At 58.2% G+C, this 26,802-nt stretch overlaps 1 protein-coding gene across 1 annotated transcript; it reads right to left on the reverse strand.

Annotated features, from left to right (window-relative positions):
- Tnk2 (tyrosine kinase non receptor 2) lies at positions 1–23,337 on the reverse strand. The gene is given in 17 exon segments (XM_028860055.2): positions 1–788; positions 2,009–2,140; positions 2,307–2,402; positions 2,498–3,660; positions 3,663–3,863; positions 4,568–4,612; positions 5,269–5,360; positions 7,788–7,982; positions 12,095–12,189; positions 12,274–12,420; positions 12,788–12,914; positions 13,444–13,721; positions 14,129–14,281; positions 15,087–15,308; positions 17,215–17,285; positions 19,501–19,681; positions 22,955–23,337. Coding segments are annotated over 16 exon segments (3,276 nt in total). The 5' UTR covers positions 23,033–23,337; the 3' UTR covers positions 1–788.
- Positions 23,338–26,802: the final 3,465 nt, after the last annotated feature.

Consider the following 26,802-nt stretch of genomic DNA (forward strand, 5'->3'; position numbering starts at 1 on the left):
TAACATAAAATAGAAACGGAATTTATTTCTCTGGAAGAAGCAGGTATCCGTAGCTGGGGGCAACAACTTTGGCAACAGAGGCTGATGGGAACACATCGAACAGCAACAGGAAGAGCAGGGGTCAAACAGGAAAATACTGGTGCCCCTGGGGTCTCCTTCCGATCCCGGGGCCTTGCGGGGCCCTTTCTCTGCTTCCGAGCCACTTTGAGGCTGTTTCCGGGTACAAGATCCTAAGAGCAGCCAAGCCCACAAGTTCACAGTGAAGCCACAGGTCACATTCTGTCCAGTACTCCAAATGCCTACAGGGGCGCCCTGGAAAAGGGCCCAGCCCTTGGGAGGGCCTGCTGGATGCCGGCCTACCCTTCTGCGTGGCCAACACATCCTTCTTGCCCAAGTCAAGCCGTGCTTCCTCCGTCTAGTTCCCCCAGGGCAGAGCCTGGGGCACACTCGAACCACCAGCCCAGCCTTGATCTGGAGCCAGAGGCAGGTCACACGCGGGGCCTGCCAGGCGGCGGCCCGTCTTGCCTTCACAAGGCTCCTTCCCACCTCTTGGCTGGGGCCCGGAGGGCTGAACCAAGGTGTGCAGAACAGCGCTGGGTGGGTGAGTGAGGTGGGCGAGGTGGGGCTCCCGGCCCCCGGCTGCCTGGGTCTCACGGTGTCCACTGGGAGCAGCCCGCAGAGGTGGGTCCTCCAGGCCGGAGACAGGGCATCTCCCCACCCTTGTCCCACAGACAGGTTCAAGTGGTTCCTTTAGGGCAGACCGCCGCTCTCCGGACGACTGTCAGCGTCTGAAAGATGGGAAATGACCCAAAAAAAAAAAGTTCATCCATCGACAGAGGTTAAAGAGCTTATGGGAAAGTCTGGGTCACTACAGGGAATGACTGCCTTCAGGTACCACGCAAAAACCCGGCAGTTCTGGGCAAGAGTTTTAGAACTTACTCTCGAGTGTCTTTTTTGATCAACTCTGACTTAAGAAACAGTAATGCTGTGTCCTGGGGTATCTCAGGACAACAGGAAGTCCCAGCTCCGCGGGATGCAAATGAGGGACAACCAGCAGCCAGACACTTCAGCGGAGTGACCGGACCGCGCAGTGTGGGGGAAGGGCCACAGCCCTCTGCCGGTGTTTCTGATGGGTTCTGATTCGAGTGCAGAGTCACACTGTGTAAGAGCAGCACAGACTGGCAGAGCCGAGACGCCTGCCTCCCAGTGCCCAGTGGCATTTTGCTTCCTGGGAAGATACGGGCTTCACTCCCGCCCATTTCACCCCTTTGGGGCTTGATAAAGGTTTCAATTAATCTTAATCTGTGTGCTTTATTTTATATGAGTACACATATATAGACTTTTAGTCAAGCAATGAGGTCTTCTTTGGATGTTTATTCCTCCAAAAACATTAACATACATGGAGACGGATGTGAGAGGGTGGGTATGTGTGTGTGGCTGCGGGCTTGCACCTGCCACAGAGGGTGTGGAGAAGTCCGAGGACAAGCCCAGGTGGTGGTCCTCGCCTTTCTTCTTGGGACAGGGTCTCTGTGATTTGTTGGCTACTGCATGCCAGGCTAGCTGGCTCCTCATCTTCTGGGGCTCTCCCGTAAGAGCAATGGCTCAAGTTACATGCCCGTATTTTACACAGGTGTGGAGATTCGAACTCAGGTCCTCAAGTTTACACAGCAAGCACCTGATTCGCTGAGGGACGTTCTCCCAGGACAAACTGGCACGTTAGACAGAAATATGATAAAGGAGGTAAAACTACTTGGTTAAATAGCCATCGTGACGCTTGTGGGCAGCTAGGCATTCGGGAAGCCGGCCTGCACCGACCAGGTGCCCAGGTGACTCCTCCATTCTTCCATTCTTGAGAAAAGCCCGCCTCTGGGGCCCTGCACCTGCCCTCTCCCCTACCAGCTGGGGACTCCCTGCCTATGTGTGCCCTTCATAGGGTAGATAGGCTTTTCCTAACACCCCGAGGACAGCCCTCCTGGCAGAGGGAGATGGGGCGGAGGATGGGACTCACTCACTTGTGGTGGGCAGGGCCACAGGAACCCAGAAGGTGGCAGCCAGCCTGCTCCAGATTCCAGTCAAACATCTCCAGCACTTTGTGGCACTCCACCCGCGGCCGGAGACCCAGCCCAAAGAGCTGTTCCACCTGAGGAGCAGAGGGTAGTGGTGCCATGGGACACCCGGGGCGGAGGGCAAGGGGTCCCGGACCAGAGTCGGGGCACAGGGGCTTAAGAGTCAGCAGGGAGGGTCAGGTTCAGCAGAACCAGCTTTCGGGGCCCCTGAATGCCAGGGCAGGCGGGCAATGATGGTACCTTCAGATACTGGGCAGCCCTCTGCACGCTCCAGCTGTGGCTCTGCAGGGCCGCCTGGCACTCCTCTGTGGTCACCCCATGCACCATGGCCTGCAGCTGGGCACACCCGCCCATCAGCACCACTCGGGCCCACTCCTCCGGGTCCCTCAGGCCCCTGCCCTTCCCCCCCTTGAAGTGGGCCCGGCACTCACCATCTGGATCTTGTCTGCAGGCCGGGCAGCCTCTTGCCCATCCCCTGGGCAGCCCCTCTGCGGCAGCCGGGCGGTGGCCCTCGGGGCCGGGGGCCGAGCCCCCGGGTTGCTGTTATTGGTGGAGAAGTTGGCCTTTGGGTCTGGGGCAGCCTGAGGCATGGGTCGGACCGTGGCAGTGGGGGCGGCGGGGGCGGGGGTACTGGGTGGGGGCAGCAGGATGGGGGGCCCAGGCTCTTCGGGGCTCTGGGCCTCCCGAAGGAAGCGCTGGTAGCGCTCCAGGTAGGCAGGGCGCTCGGGCAGCAGGTAGTAGTGGGTGCTGCTGACCTTCCTGCCATCGCGGACAATGGGCAGGATGCAGGGGCCGGCCCGCGGGCCAGGGGCCTGGATCACTTGGGGCGTGGCATACTTAGGGTCGGAGGCGAAGCTCTGGGTGGTGGGCATGGGCTTTCCAGGCGAGCTGGAGAGCCGGTGCGGTAATGGCGAGCTGCCAGGAGGCACCAGGGGGCTCGGGGTCCTTGAACCTTGAGGGGACAGGGGTTCCCGGGGAGGCACTCGGGGAGGGGAGGCAGGTCCAGGCCACCGGCTCGCCTCTTCCTCACCCGGGGGAGCCGGAGAGAGCTCCACGCGTGGGCGTGTGGGCCGAGGGGGGATAGGCACCCGGGGTGGCACCTGGGGCTTGTCATCGCCTCCGGGGGTGGGGGAAGGGGTCAGCGGGCCAGCGGGGACCTGGAGCTGCCGCATACACTCCTGCTGCAGCGCCTGGAAAATCTCCGCCGTCTGGGCCAGGCTGGGTGGCTTGGCGACGCCACACTGCGGGGGAAGGAACAGGTTGTCCTCCAGGGCAGGGGGCGGCTGCGCCTGCGCCTGCGCCTGCTCGGGCACAAAGGCGTAGTTGGTCTCGCCCTGGCTCGGCCCGGCAGGGAGCCCTGCGCCCACGAGCGTGCTGTTGATGGAGCAGACCTCAAAGTCATCCTCATCTTGGGCCACCTCGTCGTAGGCAGGGGGCGGGGGCAGCGGGCGAGCGTCCCAGTCTACCACGGGCGTGGGGTGTAAGGGCCGGGGCAGTGCCCGCGTCGGGCTCTGGGGGGGCGTCTTGTCCAGCAGGGAGCAGGCATCCATGGCCAACTGTGCCAGGGAGGGCGCACAGGGCCGCGGGGCTGGGCCGCGGGCTCCTCCCCGAAGTCGATGAGCGTGACCTCGCCGCCGCCGCCGCCGCCACCGCCGCGGGCCGCCTTGGTGCCCGGCACGCGGGCCGAGGGCTTCGCCAGCCACAGCCCCCGGGGCAGGGCGGGCTTCCTCAGGCCCAGCCTCTTGAAGTCGCTGGACAGGGGGTCTTGGTCCTCACTCACAGGGTCGTATGTCGGCTCTGTGATAAAAAGGGAGACCCCGATGGGGAGATGGTGTCAGGTGTGAACGGGCAACGAGGGGAGGTAGGATGCGCAAAAGGACACCAAGAATTCCCCACCAACTCCGCACTGCCAACTCCTGCAGGTTCGCCTCTGCACCCGAGAGCACACCTGTCCCTGCTCAAACCGGACAGAGCCAGCTCTCTGCCCTCAATGCAGGCTGGAGGGACCCCGACCCTACCTAAGCGAGAGCAGGCCATACCCCACTCACGCCAGTCTCTGACATTCCCTCCCTAACGCGAGCCCTGAATTCCTTGCTCCGGGCCCCCGGTTAGTAACCCCTCACCCCAACTCTACGGTGGCACACTGTGAGAGCAGGCGCTGGCCAACGGGAGCTCCCCTCAAAGGACAGCGCTCCTGAGAGCCTCCGCCACATCCCAGACACCGCCTCTGCAGGTCTGAAAGAGCGTAAGGCTGGCCGAGCCACAGCAGGGCAAGGTCAAGGGGGGACCCCAGGACCACACGTCTCTGAGGGTAGGGATGGGGGAGGCAGGCATGCCGGGCCAGTTCAGCAGCAGAAGCTCACAGCACACACCCGCCTCCCCTTCACACACAGCCAGCCAGCCTGCTGGCCGCTGGGGCTCTGTACCTTCCAGAAGAGGAGAAGTGAGAGGAGAGGGGGGGCGGGGGCGGGGGCCGAGGCATCCTGAGCAGCCCCACTTACTCTGAGTGAAGATGGCGGGCTGAGGTGGGCGAGGTGGAGGCTCCCCTGTAAGAAAGGCCATGCGGACAGGGGAGGCAGAAAGGAGGTGACCAAGCAGGACAGACATGGGGCGGGGAGACAGAGCCCGACAGAGGGAAGAGTTGAGATGAGAAGGGGGGGGTGGGGAGAGGGAGGGAGGGAGGGAGAGAGAGGTGAACAGGAGTGAGCGAATGCACAGAACCCAACTGGAGCTGGGCGGTGGGAGGGGATGGGGAGGCAGGATGGAACCATCGTTCCAGAGTGACAGGCACGGCCCGGGACCTGGGAGGTGGATGGGGCCCCTGGCTGAGAGATGGAGCCCAGAGTGGGGTGCAGGGGGTTGGCCTGGCAGAGAGGAGCATGATTAAGGCAAGTGAGGGGAGCCAGGATCTGAACAGGCCGGTGAGGAAGGAGGTGGAGGAAGCAGAGTCTGCAGGGCCAGTGTAGACCAACCCAAGGATCCCCACCTCGGCGGCGGCGGCGGCGGATGCAGCGGATACAGCTGCCTCTCCTCTCCTACCCCACGCCTAGCCAGAGCCAGGGAACCAGCTGTCCCTCCTGCTGCTCTGACCCAACTGTCCCCAGAGAAGAACAGCAGGGCTCGGGGGGGGGACCAAGGCAGGGACCTCTCCTCGGCAGCCAGCGAGGTGGGAACACCAAGGAGTGGAAGTTAGGGCTCTTACTTTTCACCCTTCCCAGATGCTGGGCGGGTTGGGAGGTGCTCAGCTCCACACTCAGCAGGTCAGGAGGGTCCATGGGGTTTCCCAGATACAGTCTGTTGGGAGAGAACCAGGTCAGAAGGTGGAGAGGGGGGCGGGCGGGCAGAGACGCCCTGGCAGAGGGATGTGGGGCCCATTCCCTAAGGCCAGGCCAGAAACAACAGCAGCAAAAAACCTTGCCAAGTGGTCAGGGGACAATGCAAAGACGAAGGCGGATTTGAGAGGAAGCCGAGCCACAAGCTCCCAGACTCCTGGGTCCGGGGTATCGACTGTCCGTCCCTTCAACCCGAGGTGGCTCCCGAGGGGAATGCACACCTGACCCAGGCTGAGAAGCCTGTGCCTTACAGGGGCACACCGGCTGGCATACTCTTGTTCTTCAGACCCTCCTGGGAGACGGGAGAGAAGCACCTGCTGCTAGCCCCTAAGAGGGTGGGCAGGAAGCAGCTTCCTGCTGAACCACAGGAAACAGGGAGGAGGCAGAGCTGCCGGGTAGGCTCCCCACTCACCCCAGCCCCTACGCCAACCGCCAACTAACCGCTAACCGTCAGGATCTGGGATCTGGGACTTAGTCACCAAAGCTGATTAAAGCCTGGAAGAATGAGGCTGGGCTGGCTAAGGCACAGAGCGGGAGTGGGACAGAGGGTGCAGGCCTCTGCAGGGAGGGCCTGGCCTCCCCTCCCCTCCCCTCCCCGCACTTTCACAGGCCCTTACCTGGTTCCTGTGAGACAGAGGACCCAAGGAGGCCCTCTCTAAGGGCCTGATGTTCTGGAGTGTGGGGTATTGGGAGAGGAAAGGCCTAGTTCACCACACTCTCAGGAGGAGGCCGCTGGAGAAAGGGCCACAGAAGCATGGAGGGAGCCCTAGCAGGAGAGCTGACAGCCTACCTGGGGTGGGCAAGGTACCGTGAAGTGCCTAATTCTGTATTTTCCCCAGATGGCTCCCGGTGGTCTCGTTCCCTAAATGAGACTGTGAATCCCTCCCCCGACACACACACACACACACACACAAGCAGAGTGAGCTCTGGGGACAGACTGGAGGCACACTGCTCCCTAAGTTCCCCCAGGCCTGTGCCCACTTCTGGGCAACAAACTCACTCCTGCCTGGACCTGTACAGACATGAGACCTGACCTCACAGGTTCAGGGCTCCAGAACTCTGGAAGCCCCTGAAGGAAAACGCTGCTTGGAGGCAGGTGTGTCTCCCCGTGTGCCAGAAGGCAGTGCCTCCTCTGTTGGGTGACAGGGGACTTTTTTAGAAGTGGTGCCTCCTCTGATGGATGACCGGACTTTTTAGCAAGCAACAAACGAGTCCATCCTTGGGATTTCCTGAGCCTGGTTTTACTTACAACGGAAAACTACGCACAGACAGACACTCGGCCCCACAGATGTGACAGGGCAGTGCTGGGCAAGAGAGAAAGCTGGAGGCCCAGCAAGGCGCGCCCTGCACACACCCCACCCCCCCCCCCCCCCCCGAGCACCCCTGGCACGCACAGCCACTCTGGGCCCTCCTCCAGCACCGACACCTTGTCCCACCCCAGCTCCAGAGCCTACTCTCGTCTGGTAGGTGGCCTTCTGGCACAAAAGCAGGCTGACGGAGAAAAGAGGTAAGATGTGCAGAGCCCCGGGAGGATGGTACGGTTGAGGACCCGCAGCGGGGAGCGAGGGCAGGCAGCGAGAATGCAGAAAGGATCTCTGCTCACGCGCGTCTCAGACACCTGCACATCTATTCTCAGGTAAAAGCCGCAACACACTGTGCGGGGCCGTGAGGTCTGCAGCGTGCAGCTCCCCTCTGCAGAGACGGCATGCAGCGCCGGACCTGACCCGCACGCCCTCTGACCCAGAGGACAGGAGGAGGCGATCACACTGCACAATGGCAGAGGAGAAACACCACACTCCAGACATGTCTGTGGTTCAAGTGCCACACCAGAGGCAGGGTCCCTGAGGACAAATGATAAATAAGGCCCAGGGATGGGAAAAGCTCGCCTCTGTGCCCCTGCGGCCGGCAGCCTGTCATGAGCGAGAAAATTAACTGACGATGGGAAGGGCTGTGCGCATGTGCATGGCCGGAGGGCCAGCATCTGTATACGCCTGGGTCAGGAAACCGGAGTATGTGTAAGCATCAACGTGTGGTGACATCTTTCTGCAGGTGACCCGCGGCCAAGGGTCAGAGGCTGCCTCACTGCCCCAAAGCTCTCCACTACAGGAAAAACTGGGACCCCACTTGGTTGGAAAGGCCAACAAGGTAAGGCCTTAACCACTCCTGGCCTTGGGAATGACTTTGGGGATGCTCTTTGCCGGCTCCTAGTGCTGCTTGCTTTGAGCAAGCCCTTTAATTCAGAGCCTACTTACATACAGCCTTTACCTCTTCAGTAACGGACAGCGCCGTCTTTGGGAATCTATGAGAGCTTGTGTGTGGTGTGGTGGGGGGACACTCATCTCAGGAACCCAGGACCAGATCAGGTCGGTGTCTCTGTCCAGGTACTTACTCATCAATCTTGTCAGGGAATCCCCAGCAGTGGCGGGGATCACTGTCGCCGTGCCCCGTGTGGATAAAGCTGTTCTGTAGAGGCTGGCTGATGTCCTGGGCCGACAGGCCGGCCACGGAGGTCACCACATTTCGAGGGAAGGGTCCCACACACAGCGTCCGGGTGTTCTGACCACGCCACCAGTAGTTCTCAGCCCTGTGTGACAGAAATAACACAGTGAACACCAGGTATGGAAGAGGAAGTGACCCCAGGCAAAGGGACCCTTCTCATCCCAAGGTCCCTCCCTACTCATGGAAGCTGGCTACCTTGGCAAAAGGTAAGCACTGAAGATAAGACCTCAAGCTCAGTCCACCCACCAGTCTACTCTGTCCGACAGCAACCCCATAAGCTGCCACTCCCTGAGGAGGGCCTGGCTGTTTGCTCAGCCTTACCCTAAGCTCCTCTGGGTAGGTCAGGTAGCTTTTCCTACAGTCTACAAATAAGGAAACAGATTCCAGCGAGTGTCGCACATGACTAGCCTATTTACCAGCATGATCGCAGCAGACCCAGTATCCAAACCAACTGAGTCTGCAAAAGCAATTCACTCTCACGATACACCTGTTTCCTTCCTCCAGTGGGGGCCTGCCTTGGTCCCGGGGCCACTAGGTTCACTCTTCAGCAGGGTTCTAGAAATTTTAGGTGATACATGGGCCAAAGGGAGCCCCATGAGTTTGGGAGCATGCCTTCCAACTACTATTCAGCCCTCCCATGCAGACCTTCAAGATGTCGGAGTACATGGAGACCCAGGTCTTCTCTTCTCTGGGGCCTGGCACCACCTGTGGGCAAGGCTGTGGGGATCCAGCCTTGCCACCTCCCCATCTTCTCAGGATGAGGCCTACTCTCTCGTCTCACGAGAGGGGTCTAGGAGGGAAACTCAGATTTCCTGGTGTGGCAAATCTTGAGGATCTCGGTCCCTCACTCCTTAGACAAGACAGGAGCAAACCTGTGTCTGATCCGGTCTAAGCCCAGGCTGAGGCCCACAAAGCAAGCCAGCAGCCGGAAAGAGCAGAGCTCTCTCTCTCTCTCTGGACACTCCACATGCCCCGCAGCTGACCGCTGGGGTCCCTGCATCTGCTGCTCACACCAGAAGATGTGGACAGTCTGGGGTAAGGCCTCGGTGCTAACGGTCACGCTGCTGGGACATACCCACACCACCACTGCCTGCCCTGCCCTGTCCCCCACCTTTACATCATCTGTCCCACAGCCAGAAGGGCCTCCCGTGGAACAGCCACAGCAGAGGGGCTGGGGGGGGGGCTGGGCAGGGCCACGGCGGCCTTCTGGTCACTGAGGCTGCCCCGCTGGCTCACCACCAGCCACAGCAACCCTGTGATCACTCCCTGCCTGCAGGCTAGGAAGGGCAGGGAAGGAAGGAGGAGGACAACACCCTGAGAAGGAACAATCTCCTCCGAAAATAGCAGAGTCACTCCAAGGGGAGAAAGGCTCCTCGACACACAGAGCTGCCCATGAAAAGCACAGGGCGGCCATGCCTGCCCAGCACCCAGGGCTGTTCTCCCAACACCAGCGGCTCCTCCACGGGGCAGCCCCTCCCTTCCCTGGCTGCCAGCCCTCAACTCTGCTCTGCCCACCTCCTGAGGTGGGTGCGCTCTTTAACTCAGAGAGGCCCCAGCAGAGCTGGGAATGTTACCCAAACATTCTGCTCACAACACACACAACCCTACCTTGTCCCTTCTGAGGGCAAAGACCGGGTGCCTTCCACCCCTCCAACCACAGGAAGTGGGGGCTGGAGGGCAGGCCAGGCCAAGAACCTACAAACGGGTTTCAAAACCTCTGCCCCGCCCAATACCACTTCTGAAAAAAAACACACAAAAGGGCAGTCAGCCGTCCTACCTCCAAGTAAGACCCTTGAGATAGGCCCATCATCATCTGTATCCCCAAGTCTGTCTTTATGTTTATTTTTAGGGGTTTTTGTTTGTTTGTTTGTTTATTTTTGGACAGGGTCTCTCTATGTAATCCTAACTGTCCTAGAATTCACTTTGTAGACCAGGCTGGCCTCAAACTCACAGAGATCCTTCTATCTCTGTCTCCCAAGTGCTGGGTGGGGGGAGGGTAAAGGTATGCGCCACCATGCTCCACATACCTCCCAAAGCTCGGCTCACACAATACCGAGGTGTCCTCTCTCTGCCCCGTACCCTGAGAAGGACTGAGCTTACGGGAATCTGAGAACTGCATCCTAGAGTTGGAACTAGGAAGCATGCTGAAGACAGCTTCAGAAAAGAGAAAGACAAGGAAGACAGGCCAGAGGCAGAGGAAGAGAGCGCCGCACGGACAAACCCAACCCAAAGAGGCCCTCAAAGCCCATGCACCTGGAGACATGGAGACCAATGGGGGCAAACAAACAGAGCAATCCGGGGGTGAGAAGGCAGAGGAAAGCAGCCCCGGTAACCACAGACACACAGGCCCACTCCTAAGGCTTGCTGGCTGCTGCTGCGGCCTCGTGCCCCCCCGCCCCCCCCCCCCCCCCCCCCCCCACCACACCTCCCACCTCCCGAGCAGTTCCAGGGACCAAGCTGGAGCTGGCAACTCAGAGGGACGCCTTCTAGGAGCTGAACCATGGGCGGTGGCAGTACCAGCAGCTGAAGCCATCGGGGGCAGGAGAGCCTGGGTCGGAGGAGCAGGGCAGGGGGCCCCCAGGACAACCCCAGGAAGAGACGCTCCCCTGGCCCCTGGCTCCTCCCGCGGCCTGCTCTGCTCTCCCTGACCCAGGGCACCGCTTTCAGGGACACACAGGAAGCTCCTGTGTTACCCCCAGGGAACACAGGCTCCAAGTGGACGCAGGAGACAGTCTGGGGAAGAAGACCTGAGGCCATACGGGGGGGGGGGGCACAGAGGGAGCTTTCGGCTCCTGGACGTGGGAACGGTTACAGGCCAACTTCTGGTGCGAAGGCTCCGCCGGGGACCTCCAAGGAGGCCCCTACCCACCCTCAAGTCTTCCTGTCTCCAGCCTACTTCCAGAGCGCTGTCTCTTAGGCCCCTCACTCGCCCTCAGGTCCAGACCCCCATGTGGGTCCTCCCTGCCTCCAGGTCTCTCCTCGCAGCTCTTTTCTTTCCTGTATCACTGCAATCTCCCGTCCTCTGTACCTGCTGGATGTGACATCACTCTTGTCCCGACACGAGGGAGCCCTGGCCTGTGGCAGTGGGACAGGGGCCACCGTGGACACAGGCACACCTAACATACCCAGCTCCAGGGCCCATTCCACTGGCTCAGGCTGGGACTCACCCCACTCAGCAAGCCCAGGAAAGCACAAGACAAACCTGAAGGACCCCCGCCGCCAGTGGAGGCGGCACCTTACCCATTCTGAGTCAGCAGAAGGGAACACAGGGAACCTCCCTTTGCCACACTTTTCTTCCTGCTCCTCAACACTCACCACAGTGCTGAAGCACAGACGCCCCCCTCCCTCCCCTGACCAGTCCCTCAGACACTCTGGGGATCAGCTGACTGGAGGAAGGACCAGCAGAGGGTAGGGCCCGGCCCGGGGAAGGTTCTGGAACTAGAAACATGAGGGATGCAGGTAGGAGGCTGAGTCAAGGGATGTGGCTGACAGGCGTTTCAAGGTGGTCAGACACATAGCAGTCCTCACCAGGAAGGCCTGGAATGGAGTGGGGGCGGGAGGTCCAGGCAGTGGAGGGAGGGAGTCCCGTGACTGGGAAACCCTGGGGAGGTTCAGCAGGAGGGACGGAAAGTTGCCAAAAGGGCTAGGCGGGGCAGGGGAGGAGGCTGCTTGGGGTCTGAGGCACCAGGGTGAGCAGCTAAATTTCCACACTCCTGGGCATGGCAGCTCACACTCACAACCCAGTACCTGGGAGGTAGAGGCAGGAGGATAAGGCACTTAAGGCCAGCCTGAGCTACATGAACCCTTCTCTCAAGAAACTGGGAGTCAGGGAAAGAATCCTATGTGGAGTCACCCGAGGGAGAAGAAGAGAGGCACTCGGAGAATTCTGGTGCTGGCCTCCAGCTCTGAGGCCAGCCTGGGCTGCAGCCTGGTCCTCCGCACAATGGCAGTTTGGCCCTCATACGGCCAGAGCTGGAGCCCAGCGGGAAAGGGCGGCGGCGGCGGCGGCCGGGTGGGGTTAGGCAGGGAAAATCTGTCCACGCAGCTCTCAGCAGTGTGAGGTCCGTCAGTCACTTCAACTCTGCCCGCCCCTGCCTTCATGCTGCCAAGGGACTCCTGGAGGCAGCAGGGGCCCGTTTATAGAGCCCTCCAACTGTGCCCTCTAAGAGATGACCCCAGTGTAGACCACAACCCTACCGTCCCTCGATGACGGTGATGACGTCATTCATCTGGATGTGCAGCTTGTCCGGCTCCTCAAAGTCCTGAAGGGCCCGCATGTCAGTAGGCTGAGCCTGGGGGGCAGAAACGGGCCACTGTCCGGTCCAGGCTCGGCCTCCCACTACCCCCAGCCACTGTGGGCAGATCTGGCCCCTCACCTCCAGCAGGAAGTCCCGAAGGGCCACAAACGTGGGTCTGTCCTCTGGCTTGTGGGCCCAGCACTGGACCATGACGTTGTAGATGTCCTGGGGGCAGTCCTCAGGCCGGGGCAGGCGTTCCCCTTCCTTGTCAATCTTATGCAGGATCTGCCAGCCAGGGTGGTGGTGGGGGAGGGGGGTGTTGGGGGGGGTGTTAGGGGAGCAGAGCACTCACCTCTGCACTTTCTACCTGCCCCGACCTGACCTACAGCTCAAGATGCTGCCCGACATGCCCGTCCACCATGGCACAAGTTCTGGGGAGGCTCTGTCCCCAGAGTCTGGGACCTTTATTTCCAGCCCCCACGCTCCACCCCATATTCCTCTCCTGTGACATTCTCTCGGCAACCCTTGTCTTGGCTAAGCTCTCAGAAAAGAATCCGTTCCAACAAGGTCAGGCTGGGAACCAGGGAGGGCTTACTCCCCCACACCCCACGGAGAGCCCACCCCGGTCCCCTCACCAGCCCGGTCCCCTCACCTGGCTGCCATTGAGGCCAATCCAGGGCTCCTGGCCGTACGTGAACATCTCCCACAGTGTGACCCCAAACATCCAGGTGTCACTGGCATGAGAGAAGGTCCGTGTCTTCAGGCTCTCAGGGGCACACCTAACAGAAGATAAGGTTTTTGGGGACCCCTACCAGTTACCCCCTTTAGCTACCTCTGGCACCAGGAAACCCTATGATCTAAGCAAAAGATCAGCCCAACCAGGGCCCAAGGCAGGCCAGGTACCACCACACTAGTCACAGCCCTCAAGGGGCAGCACAACCATCCCTGTCTGCCGCCAGCTTGACCTAACACATCTACTGACCATTCTTGTCCGGCTACTCTCCAGACGTTTGAAACTGAACAGTGAGTCCTCCTCCAGGAAGCCTTTTAGTTCCCTACCAAGTACCACGCCCTTTGGGTCTCACGAGCAGTTACCCTAGTACCTTCCAGTATCCCCCCTGGAGAGTTCCTTGGATGGACGTGCAAACATGTAAGTACACAAAAAAGGCACCCCCGGCCCAGAACAGGTAAGGGCAGGCCAGGGCAGACACAGTCCTGTGGTGGGAACCAGAGTCCCCACAAGTCTGGGGGTCTACTGAGACTGGGGTGGAGCCCAGGCCCTACAGGCCAGCAGCACCTGCCCCTCACCAGGCAAAGGGCACCTTGCGATGTTCTTGCATGACGTAGTGGTCATCGTTCTGGGGCAGAGCCCGCATTAGTCCGAAGTCCCCGATCTTGACCAGGTCACGGGTAGCCAACAGCAGATTCCGAGCAGCGAGGTCCCGGTGAATGAAGCGCTTCGACTCCAGGTAGCCCATGCCCTCGGCCACCTGCACGGCGTAGCGGCTCAGAGTCCCCAAGAGGAAATGACCTTGGTGTTTCCGTAGTCGGTCCAACAGAGATCCCAGAGGTGCGAGTTCTGTCACCTGAGGTCAGCCATAGGACAGAGAATGAATGAATGTGTAGATCTCGACCCCACTCTGAGAGCCAAGAGTTCCAGTCCTTTCTGGAGGTCTGCCATGGCCATACTCAACGCTCCTTCCTGACCTGTCTGCTGAGAGCCACGAGTTCCACAGCTTGCTAGGCCTGTCCCTCCAGGCATCCCAGGAACTTGAGACCCCCAAAGGGGCTCAGACTAGAAATTCCAAAGACCAACTCCAGTTAACAAGCACCAGAAAATCTAAAATGACAGTGCTGGGCAGGACCCTGGGGAACCCCTTGGCCACACGTGGTGGGAGGCCACAGCAGGCAGGAGGAAGAGCACTCCTGGAGGCCCAGAACCTGCAAGTTGCTCTCTGACACCACGCCCCCCCCAAACACCCCCAGCACTCACCATCTTCATGGGCGGTGTGAGCACCACACCGTACAGGCGAATGAGGTTCCGGTGGTCAAGTGTATGCATGGCATTGACCTCCCGGATGAAGTCGTCCATGGCCTCTGGCTGGCTCAGCACATCGGGCTTGAGGCACTTTACCGCCACGCTCACCTGCCGGCCGGAGCAGGAGGAGCAGGGAGTTAGTTAGGCCTTCCACGGTCCCCAACAATGAGCTAACGGCTCCTCAGTGCAAAGATCCTTGTCTCGGACCTGTTCACCTGAGTGGGTGAACATGTCACCAGTTTACATACTCCGCTCCTGGCATGGGGACAGCAGCTGACTGGCCTCTAAAGGTCATTAAATGCAGGCCTCCTCTTTCTAGGAAAATTCCCAAGTTAGCAGTGACAGTGAATCACGAGAGAGAGATGCGCAGGCCGGGCGGTGGCGGCGCAAGCCTTTAATCCCAGCACTCGGGAGGCAGAGGCAGGCGGATCTCTGTGAGTTTGAGGCCAGCCTGGTCTACAGAGCGAGATCCAGGACAAGCACCAAAAGCACACAGAGAAACCCTGTCTCGAAACCCCGCCCCCCCTCCAAAAAAAAAAGATGAGCAGTCTGGAGACAGAGCAGTAATTTGATTAACTAATGTATCCACAGAACTGCAGGTTGCCACAGCAGCCTCCCTGGGGAAAGGGGGTGTATCTTCAATGAACCACCCAAACACCTGCGAGGGGAGGGGAGGGGAGGGGAGGGGGGAAAGCAGCGCCAGGCTCTGCTTCAGTCCGCAGTCTGGGACCGCAGACCACCGGTTTCCCATTTTTTTCAGTGGCCAATCTTTCACCGTAAGCAAACTATTTTTAGACTTGAAAAAAGAAACCACCGTGCTTGGGTAAAAACCTGAACGTGGCCGGGCCGGGAGGTGAGTCAGCGGTCTCCTGCAGCAGGGGATGGGATGGGATGGGCCCGGCCCAGAGCTCACCGTCCTCCCCGCAGGGGCATCCCATTCGCCCCTGCGCACCACGCCAAAGGAGCCGTCCCCCAGCTTCTCCAGGAGGCGCAGGTCCTTCTCACTGATGAGGCAGGTGAGGCTCTGTAGGGTCCCCTCCCCCGCCAGGCCCCCCGGTGTGGGCGAGGGCTTCCGGAAGGTGCTCTGAGACTGATGGGGCGGGAACTCGGCCTCCAGACGCTTTCCACTGAACACCTGTTGGAAAGCAGCCAGGAGCCAGATGGAACTCAGGGCCCCAGGGGCACTGGTCCCACCCCACCGGCGGCCTCAGACGGCTCCTGGCCTGGCCAAGCTGCCCAGGAGCGGCCTGCAAAAGGCCCATGCTGCCTCCAGTGTGTACCCACAGCTGAAGCCTCGGGGCAGGGGTCAAAAACAGATACCAATACAGCTGGTGGCCGCAGTGGCCCTGACTGGTCTGTGAGGACGGACAGACACAGCACAAAGCCCTCTAGGTACACCCCAACCCCCCACCCTCGGTCTCCAGCTCCTCCTCCGCCCTCCCCTTCCCTTCCTGAACCTCTTATCCATCCCAGAGTCTTGCCCCAGTACACAAAAAGAGGGTAGGAGCCCGAGGGGCCCTCCAAACACCTCCCTGTCCATTTTTAGCCCTGGCCCCTTCTCTGGGTTAACCATTTGGTGCTGTCTGTCTCTGCTCTCCCTGGGGAGCCGGCTGCCCTTCATCCTGCCCTGGGGAGAAGATAATTTTAGTCTGAGGTTGAACCATGAGTGTGTGGTGTGTGTGTGTGTGTGTGTGTGTGTGTGTGTGTGTGTGTGTGTGTGTGTGTGTGGTGCAGATGAAGCCAGTCTTGGCTGGAGAAGGGCCTGGGAAGACAGCTGGGCTTCTGGAGGGGTGCCTAGAGGCAGGGGCTGAGAAGGAAGGAAGACGAGAGGGTCTCTAAGGCCTATTTTTGAGAAGGAAGTGCCAAAGGTCAAGAGACAGGAAAAGGACCGTGAGCAGACCTGGCCATGGTAGTCTGGCCTGTCCACCTCTGCTGGGCATCCAGAGCTCTAGCTCCAGGCTACACGCTCTTCTCACCTCCCTAAGAGTTAGTTGGCCGGCCTTCCCTGCGTGTGCTAAGGGGCAACTCGAATCTGAGGACCTTTCTGGACTCTGTTCCTTCTTCCCAGTAACTAGACTTCCTAATATTTGCTAATAACACTCAGCTTACAAGATCTACCTCAGCCACTGCAGCTAGGAGGGATCCTTCCCACAGTCCTGCAGGGTAAACTGTGTAATGAGGCCAGTACTGGTTTCCTGAAGACATGACCGTTTGGAGAGGGTCACTGATCACCCAGAGACCTACTAGGAATCGGGGATAGATCCAAAAATCCCACACTGCTTTTCTCTTCTACCGTCAATCAGCCCGACACACTCATCCTTCACTAAAACCTGGGCAAAGGCCCAGGCCTGTGTCCCCAGAAAAGGCCACAGGCTCTCAAGAGACAGCCCCTTTGCCAAACTGCAGCCAGGAAATTTCTACTGCCCAATCCCTGACCGGCTGCTCTGTCCTGCTCACCCCCCACCCCAGTTCTGAGGCCAGGAGTGGGGCGGGAGGCCCCGGCTGCCCTGCTTCCTCTCTCATTGTCTTCCAGACAATGGGCAAAGTTCCACTGAGTCACACCAGGGACTCACAACACCACAGACCTAAATTAGGATGGGTGGGGGAGCTGTGGGGAAGGAAGCTGTCAGCAGAACCAGATGACCAGAGGAACCTGGAGACCAGAGAACGTGGGGGACATGGGGCAGGCATGGCAGAGCCGAGATGTCCAGACGGTCCCGGCCACCCACCCTGGACGCTGGCCGGACTGCCAAAGGAAGGAGTGTTGTCAGTCAGTCCCCGCTCCCGCACACAGAGAGGCTGGGAAACCCTCACTGCACACAGGCTCCTCACGTGTCCGTCTGTGGCGCAGACAGACACTTAGCCAGGCAGCCCCACAAGGGCCCGCCAGATAAAAGCCTGGAGGAGGGCGGGTTGGACAAAGTGTGAGGGAACTGGTGAGATTCTACCTGCTGGGGGACAGGAGAAGGTTCCTAGGCTGCCGGGCAGGGTGAAGCCTTTGGGGTGCCCCCTCCACTCCCACACACAGCTTGCTCACACACCTTGCTCATCCACGACTTGCGTTTGCACACGGCCTTCCTCCTCTTCACGGCCTCCCACAGACGCCTCTGACCTGCAAGGAACGACAGTGAGCCGGGGCTGTCGGAGAACCCACACTCGCCCCCAGAGACTGCTGTCCGCCTGGCAGGCGGCTTCCTCCGTCCCTAGGGTAGGCCCACCACCAGATACCGCTCAACACCACACCACCAACTAACTCAGTCAGCTGCTCCACCAACCAGGAATTTCGTTCACCCAATCCATCTCTGCACTCTACTTCCGGAGGATTCTCCAACTGGGGGGAGGTATTTGTTCATCATGGTGGCCAATTACCTCTCCAACTCTCCAGACACATCAGGTAAAGAAATAGACAGAATTTCCTCCACTCTAAGGCTTACCCCATAAAATCTCCTTACGCTACTGACATGAGACAGTGTGCTGGCTGGTTTCATGTCCCCACGACACAAGCTAGAGTTATCAAAGGACCTCCATTGAGAAAATGCCTCCTGAAGATCCAGCTGTGGGGGATTCGCTTAGTAAGTGATTGATGGTTGGAGGGGCACCCCTGGGCTGGTGGTCCTTGGTTCTGTGTGAAAGCAGGCTGAGCAAGCCATGGCGAACAAGCCAGTAAGCGGCACCATGGCCTCTGCATCAGCTTCTGCCTCCAAGATCCTGTCCTGTGAGCTCCCGTCCTGACTTCCTTCAGTGATGAACAGTCATGTGGAAGCGGAAGCCTAATAAACCCCTTCCTCCACAAGCTGCTTTGGTCACGGTGCTTCATCACGGCAATGGTAACACTAAGACAGAAATCAACTATCCAGGCCAAAAGTGGCATAAGTTAGTGTCATTTTATTAGCTTATAAAACATTTGGCTATTTTGAGTCAAACACATTAAGGTTTCTTTCTTTCTTCCCCCCACATCCCCTCCACCCCGAGACAGGGTTTCTCTGTGTAGGTTTTGGTGCCTGTCCTGGATCTCACTCAGTAGACCAGGCTGGCCTCGAACTCACGGAGACCCACCTGGCTCTGCCTCCCGAGTGCCAGGGATTAAAGATGTGCGCCACCACCGCCCGGCCTCACATTAACGTTTTTGATTATGTTTTTTGAGACAGTCTAGAGTAGCCCAGGCTGGCTGAATTTGTTATGTAGTTGACGGCTGAGCTACTGACCCTCCTGCCTCCACCTCCGGAGTGCTAGAATACTGGTGTCTGCCACTACACCCGTGTTAGCGGGGCCGGGAATTAAACCCGGCACTTCGCTCTCCGCAAGTGAGTCCATCGCAGCCCGAGGAGTCCCAATGTTCCACAGAGAACTCCAGGACTTCTAACTGGGCAACTGGTAGTTTTAGATTAGAAAGAACGAAAGATAAAGTTTCTGTGTGTTAGCAAGCCATCTGAGAGGTGTTCTTTAAAAGATTTTTAATTTTTATTTAGGTATTGCGTGTGTCCGTGGCTATGTGTGTGCCTTGCGTGAGCGGGTGCCCATGGAGACCAGAAGAGGTGTCAGACCCCCCGAGCTGGCGTTACAGGCAGGGACAAGCTCCCTGACTTTTCACAGCACACGCTTTCGAGCACGGAGCCACCTCTCCGGCCCCAGCTAAGAGCTCCTGTCTTACACCTTCCTCCTGGTAGATCTTGGATGGACCCCACTGGTGTTCAGAACGAAACAGAGGAGACTCCATTCTACACTTACAAAAGAGTCACAGGAAATACATCCCACGCGTATCTGATCACACACAAGGGGGAAGGGCTGGGAAGCAGACCCGGCAGCAAAGGCCTGCAAACCCAGCTACCGGGGAGGCAGAGGCAGGAGGAGCAGGTTCATGGTCTGCTGAGGCTACAGAACAGGTTCAAGGCTACCCTGGGTAACTTACTGCGATTCTGTCTCAAAAAAACACAAAGTACAGAAAGGACTAGAGCTAAAGTTCAGTAGTGGAGCGCTTGTGAAAGGTCCTCGGTTCGACTCCCAGTACCTCTTTGAAAAAAAAAAAAGGGGTGGGGAGGTAGGGAGTCTGGCGATGTGCTCACTGGCAGAGTGCCTGGGTAGCACAGGCAAGACTAAATTCAATACTCAGCCCTGGGGGAAAAGCCAGAGAAGGTGTATGGAATTAATCCTGAGCGGCCATTCTCCTCTAATTCCAACTCACACACTGACAACTACAAACCATCTCTGCTGACACCTCCCACTCATCTCAGGGGCCATGACAAAGAGATTCTTCTTTGTGCTGGACCACGCTAAAGACACACAAGGCAAATGGCCAGAGGCTAAAACAAGGCCCACAGGCTACCTACCAGGCCGGCCCATGCCAATCTTTTCCAGATCTTCGTTCTTGACATACTCAAAGTGGGACAGGCGGGTGATGTTGAGGTCATCACGGAGCCTCAGGAAATACTGCTGTAGCTGCACCTCGGACAGCAGCTCCAACAGCCAGCCTGTCCCCTCCTCCGGCTGCATGCTGCTGCTCCCCAGCCTCTGTGGGAAAGGAAAAACAGCTGAGGGGCCAGGGGATGTGAGCCGACGGTAAGAGACCTGCACATCAATGCCCTTGGTTCGCCCACGTTCGAGTGAACTCAGAGCACTTGCTCCCTAACCCAGCTGAGATGGGGCACTGAGAGGAGCCCAGACCAGAGCAGTCAGGAAGAAAGTCTTCTTCCCAAATCTGTGCTCTCTGGTTGAGGGAACCGAGATCAACCTCTACACTCAGGGACCTCGGGGAATCACAGACCCTTTGAAACACAGATTAATAGTATCAGCCATCTTACTCCTAAATTTTCATTTAAAAGTTGGGGTGGAGTACAGTGGCCCTTTGAGATCCGTCCACTGGACCCCTCATCAGACAGACCCCACAGAAAGATCTCAACCCAGTTCTCATTGCCTGACGTCACCAGGCCTTCCCCACTGATTCACAGGCAACATCCAGGTGCCTAAAGGGCCGTAAGAAGAAGACAAGAGTGGGAAACGTGGACCAGAGAGGGTTTTCAGACACCCAGTAAACGGTACCAGATGTCTGAATTTGTATGACATCCTATCCTCAAAAACATTTTTGGGATGGTAATGTTTGCACACGGTAAATAATCAAAACGCATAGGGGGCCTCGTTCCCTCTCTGGCTGCGCAGCTGCCTAGCTCCCAGTCCCCAAAGCCAGCTCCCAGTCCCCAAAGCCAGCTGTCGATGTCTTCTTTGATTTTTCGACACAGGGTTTCTCTGTGTCACAGCTCTGGCTGTCCTGGAACTCGATTCATAGACCAGGCTGACCTCGAACTCACAGAGATCCGCCTGCCTCTGTCTCCCGAGTGCTGGGATTAAAGGCGTGCGCCACCACTGCCTATGTATCCTTTTAAGTGAAAATACTCATGTTACCCATACGACTGTTTCTCATTTTTCACTTAACAGTTCATCTTCTCGACTTTTAAATTTGAATGACGCAGAACAGTACAACTTTGAAATATGTGTGAGTACACACACAGTCCATAACATACTGGCAAAATAAAATGTACCTGCAGGCTACAAGCAGCCAATGCTGAGGGACCTGTCTGGTCTATACTCTCCTGGGTCCAGAGGAAAAGGCCAAGAGCACCTTCAAAGCTAAATCGCCAAACCCATCCCTGTCCAAGACACCTGACAGTGAAGAGCTCTCCCAGACCACTCTAGCCTCACCTCAGTTCCTGAGGAAGAAGATATGGAAAAGGCCAGCTTGTCTAGTGAGGGGCCAGGTGACCTGCTCCTGAACATGGCGCACTCTCAACACAGATGTGGTATGTGAAATGGGCCCAGCAAGAGCCTCCTGCCCCCACAGTTCCCCGGGGTCCTGCCGACAGAGTACCAGGAGCTCAGACTTTCCCTGCAGCTCAGGGCAGCAGGAAGAGAAACCGATGGTCAGGACAAGCCCTCAGTTCAAAGCCTGGCTCTTCCACCGAGAGAGAAAGGCCAGGCAGCCAGCTGGGCGGGTGGGTGGCCTCCAAACTTTAAGCTGTAACCCTTTATTTGGACGGCTCTCTAAGGGCTGTACCCTCATACAGAGGATATTTTTGTTTGTCACGGTGGGGGGAGGGGGCTGGTGACATTTAGCAGGTAGTAAGGGGATAAGAGCATGAGTTATTCTACAACACACAGGACAGACCTGAACACGCAGATTCCACACAACTAAGTTCACACAGGTGAAAAACGTTAGGATGACCCAAACCTAGACACAGATTCCATTGTACATTTAAACATGAAAATGCTTTTTTGTTTTAATGGGGCCTGATTTTCCTGGAACTGTGGGAACTGTTTACTGGGTAAACTGAGGGAAAGTCTACTATTTGGAATATAGCAAAAATGCCCGCTATCTGGATAAAAAACAGTGAGGATTATCTCAAGATGTCTCTCAGCGGCTCTCCTGGGTTTGGCCTCTTTGGCCCCTCCTAATTCATGACAGAATACACAAAGTGTCACAAACGATGTCCCTCCTCTCTCTCCACGTAGTACAGTTGGCACCGTGTTTACCGGCTCTACGTATATACTTAATATGTAACATTTCTATTGATTTTATTTGTGAAGGGAAACAAAAACAATATATTAATACTTCAAAACTATCGTTATGGGGCTGGAGAGATAGCTCAGTGGTTAAGAGCACTCATTGTTCTTCCAGAGGACCTGGGTTCAATTCCCAGCACCCACATGGCAGCTCAAACTCATCTGTAACTCCAGTTCGAGGTTTTCTGACCCCCTCTTCTGGCCTCCTCTGGCACTGTGCACACACGATGCACAGACATACAATGCAGGCAAAACACCCATGTACATAAAATAATAATATACATAAAATAATAAAACAAAAAACCTAGAGTTACTATGGCAGCTCTAAACATTTAGCCGCGCTGACTCGTTCATCCTCAGCCAAACCACCCGCCTGCAGACAAAGTGTGGCGAGGAAGCGGAGCTGCACCATGGCGTTCCAGTAAAACCCAGAGGTGCAGTGAAGGATCACTGGACCGGGCGGGCTCCAACGTCCACTGCCTCGGCCCCGGAGCAAAGTGGCCCCACTGGCTATGTGGCAGGGCCTCAAGATGAGGGGCAACAGGCCCCCGTCAGGAGAAACAGCCATGGGTCCTCCTCTCCTCCCATACCCTCAAACCCTGGGACTCCAGACCCCCCCATTCCCTTCTCTAGACTCCAGGTAACGGCTAAAGTCACACCCTGAACAGTCAGGGAGGGCTCAGCAAAACTCAGAGGCCCTCCTGAAGCTACTTAGAAGGCACAGTCCCCCTTCCTTGACAGACCAGCCAACACACCTCTCTGCTCAGCAGGACACCCCCCTCCCTGGTCCCCAACCCAGGGACAGAGCAGCTGGGAGGGAGGGAGGGGGGAGGGAGGGCATGAAGCCTAGGAAGTACACTGGCATCCTGGCAAAGACAAAGGAGTCAGGTGGGGGGGTGTCTAGTCCCGTTTCTACTGCTGAGCCCAGTGTGACCTCCCCTAAGTCCCCTTCCTGCCCAAGTTCCTTTGTCCATGAAGCACGGGGCATTAGCGCAGTGACTCCCAGCTCAGACGGTCTCCAATTCTGTGTGTGGAGAATCTGCACCAGCTGTGCATGACACACACACACACACACACACACACACACACACACACACCCACACGCCCAAGACCGAAGGCAGCAGCACTTCAGCCTACACTCCCATCAAGCCTCGGGAAGGTGTCCCTCAGCCCTGTGCTGCTAACCATCCCCACAGCCAGTCCAACGCCCGCCCCCAGCCCCCCACTCACTGTGTACAGACGTCGCCGAAGCCTGGCCAGGAGAGGAAAGGAGAGCTCGAGGCCAGGGAACCGACGGGCTGCCGGCATCTCCACCAACTGAAGCCCCCCTTGAGCAAGTCAAGGGAGCTATGGCCTAGATGTGAAGTGGGCGGGCAAGGGCCTCCGCTTCAGAGTGTTCTGCTCTGCCCGGAAAGGAAACTGACTGGCCAGGCAGTGGGGGAACCTGTCCTAGAAATCCCCCAAATCCCACACACAAGTGGGGAATGGGAAGAAGGATGGAGGGGTGGCTGCGCTCCGCAGCTGGTCGCAGGCAGGGTCCCCTGTCCTGCCTCCTCTCCTGTGCAGAGCTCAGAGCTCTAGTCCTACCCCTCGGCTTCCCCCACTGCCTGCTTGCCCGCCTGTCCTCCTTCTTCCCTCCCTCCCTGTCTCCCTCCCTCCCTCCCTCCCAGCTGAGCGGCTCTGACACTGGCTGAAAAAAGACCTTTCTGAATCCCTGCCAGGAGGACAGCAGGAATGGGGGGGGGGACACTCTCCCTCCTAGCATGGCCCCACTGACTCCCCACACACAAGGCTCCCCGTCTCTGGCTTCCACTGCCAACCCTCACGGTTGCAGACCACTCCTGGGATTTCAACGTGGGGGCTCTTACCAAACAGCACATATAAGAAGATGATACACGCCCCCCAGAAGGGCTTTTCTGGGTCTATGGGGATCTGAATGTAGCCTGAATTGGGGGCTTGGACTCAGTCTTTCCTGGATCCTGCAGACAGATCCTTCAAAGACACCCCCCCACCACCACGTCCCAACCTTGGCTGGGTGTCTCCTGGCTCAGACCCTACTGTGGCCCTGTTACCCTGGTGCCCGACGGAAATAGGAGGCCGGCGGCCGGCCAGAGCGGGGCAGCCCAACCGAGAGAGGGGGGTGGTGAGAATCTCCACCCCTCCCTTGGGACTGAGTGCCTTGTGTACTGCCCACAACAACCAGGGTGCCTACTCCCCAGCTTAGCTGGCAAAGATCCAGCTAACGACAAATAAACAAACATGTCCCAAGCCCTCCACTGAGATACTCCTACCCCAAGGCTGTAGGAGCTCAGGCTGCAGGATCTATCTTGTCCAGCAGCACCGCACACATATTAACAGCCTTAGCTCAAGGGACCCGGAGGCACTCCATCAAGCACCCCGGGGGGCCCCCATATTCCTACAGCTGACAGATGGTCCTTTTGCCCCTCAAGGGTGCCAGCTGCTCTACACCCCCTCGCCACAGCTCCCAGATACACCTGACAGCTGCAGGAAGTCCTCTTCTGCTCCCCAGATCCCAGCACGCCCCCCCCCCCGCATGTGTAAGGATCCCCTGTTTCTTGTACACTGTTCTCTTGTCCCTTCCCAGCTGGCTGCCAGCTCAGGGAGCCACAGCTGGCTCACGGGAGAGGCAGCTGAGGGAGAGAGTTTGGGGAGTCAGCATCCCAGACGCTTTCCAGGATCTCTTCCAGTGTTTGAACTCCCTAGCTAGAAAGACAGCCATTTCCTATGCTTGTGGGGTTGGGGGGTACCCCCAGCACTAGCCCTCCCCCACTGCAGTCAATCCTACAGAGATTGTGGATTGCCAGGCACAGCCTCTCTCTTCAGGCTTAGCAAATGATCAGGGTGAGAACTGAGGTCAGAGCTAACGTGCAAGGCAAGGTCAGGCTGAGGATACACGGACACTGCCTCTCTCCACAGGTTGGCTGACCACACCCTCAGACTGGAGAAGGCTACAGCCCATCCTTCTCCGTAAGACACCACCTGAAGCGGACCTGGGTCTGTCGGTAAATTAAACAGGTTTATTTCCTCTACCGCAAGCTGAGGCTGATCAGAATGGCCAATGTAAAAACTCTAGCCACCCCAGAAAGGCATGCCCCAAATCCACCAGAGCCCCATGCCTGACCCTTTCCTTGGGTGTCTAAGTAAGAACACTTGGTAGCTTACCCAGAATCCAGCTATGGGAGACTCGAAGAGGGGCAACGTAGATACATTGCAGGGTCGGAGCCAGATCAGTTCCTGGACCTCTTCTTCCTCGCCTGGGAAAACAGCCCTGACCTTTCTGTCTCAACTCCCAGGCACATTCCCCTTCTCCTGCCAGCTACCGCCCTCTCCCGGCTAGGAAAGAAAGTGCTTCATCTCCAAGGGGGAGGAAGCAGCCCCGCGAGAAACCGTGCCATTTCCCAAAGCACACAGGGATATCAGGATTGATACCCATACTCAACGGGCCAATACACGGGACCGCCCAAAACACAGCTTCTTCCCATAAAAGAGTGTACCCCTAGGCTCCATACCCGCCATGCAGAGAGCCCAAAGGGTAGCTTATTTGGGCCCCTGGGGATCCATGCTCACTATAGTCTGATACCAACATCAATAATTCACCACCACCATCACCTCAGACATATCTGTCACACACACACACACACACACACACACACACACACACACACACACACACACCTCTGCACCCAGCCTCCTAGCCCTAGGGATCTGGGAGGCGGAGGGGAAAACGGAGAGAAAAAAAAAAGGACAGGCACCCTGGACTCTTCCGAAGCTCTTGCTGCAGAAGCAGAGCTGGGCCCACAAATCACAGGCAGATGGGGCCTGCGCTCCAGGTATCTCGCCATCCCCGTTACCTGCGGTCCCTCCTCGCCCCCAGCCAGGCGCTGGTAAGCAGATCTCTCCCCCATCGGACCCCAAGTCCCACCGTTGGGGCAGGGAGGGAAGCGGTGCTCTCCGCAGCCCCCGCCCCTCCAGCGGCACGGGCGGTGGCGGCGGCGGCGGCACCCGCAGCGTCACTCACTCCCCTGCGTCCAGGGGGGGCGGGCCGCCAGCATCCTTCAGGAGGGGAGGGGCTGCTAAAGCGCCTCGGCAGGAAAGGCTCCAACCCTGGCACCTGCGTGAATTCCCAGGGCTCGGGTTCACAGCCAGCAGGTTGTCACAGCCTCCAGTTGGGCCTGTGGGCAGCCCCCTCCCCGCAGCCTCCTTCCCAGTTTCTAGTCGTCTCTGTGTACAGTTGCCCCTCGGGCAGCTAACCAGCAAGCAGGGGCAGCCGCGACCCTTAGGGAGCCAGTGCAGAGGCTCCACCCTCTCTGACTTCAGAGCCACGGCTCCTCTGAACTTCAGGACGCCTCCAGGACTCAAGTTCCCGAGCCACCCATCAGGATCTTGGGGATCCAAACACTCCGGGATTCAATAATACGGGGGTCACCTAAGAAGCCACAGAAGCCTGTCTCCTACTTCACCGAGCCCTTCCCAGCAATCTCGGGGATTCAAACATCTTCCACCTGCCTCTACGCCCAAGTCTACTCCACACCAAGAACGCTTGATGACGCCCACCAGCTGGGCACACCGACAAGTTCTAAACCCCCGAACCCACTCCTCATCCAGTCATGGAACTCACATCCCCGTCCATCTATCTGTCTGTTCATCCGCCTCCCCTCCCCACACCCCACACCCCACAGGCAGGCTGACTGCCCCCGACTCAGGCCATCCCACTGCCCTTAGCTCTCCGGACAGCACGGGACCTGGGCACGCTAAGCAGACCAGACCAGTGCGCAGGGGCCAGACTTGTGACTTCAGAGTTGGAGAGCCAGAGCTGGGAAAGGTTGCTCTCTGAGCCCTGGGGGTGACGTTATAGCCAGCCAGCTAGAAAATGCCAGTTCTCCCTCCAACCCAGGTCCCCAAGGTAACACACTCGTGCGCGCGCGCACGCATACACCCCCTCATTCCTATGGCATCCGAGGCATCCTCTGACTCCTTCCAACCATGTATTTAGAGCTCACAAGAGCTCAGGGCACTCTCCTCCTCCCTCCTCCCTAGGATGGGACAGAGAGAAGAGA

The sequence above is a fragment of the Peromyscus leucopus genome, chromosome 12 (assembly GCF_004664715.2).
Source record: "Peromyscus leucopus breed LL Stock chromosome 12, UCI_PerLeu_2.1, whole genome shotgun sequence".
Lineage (NCBI taxonomy): Eukaryota > Metazoa > Chordata > Mammalia > Rodentia > Cricetidae > Peromyscus > Peromyscus leucopus.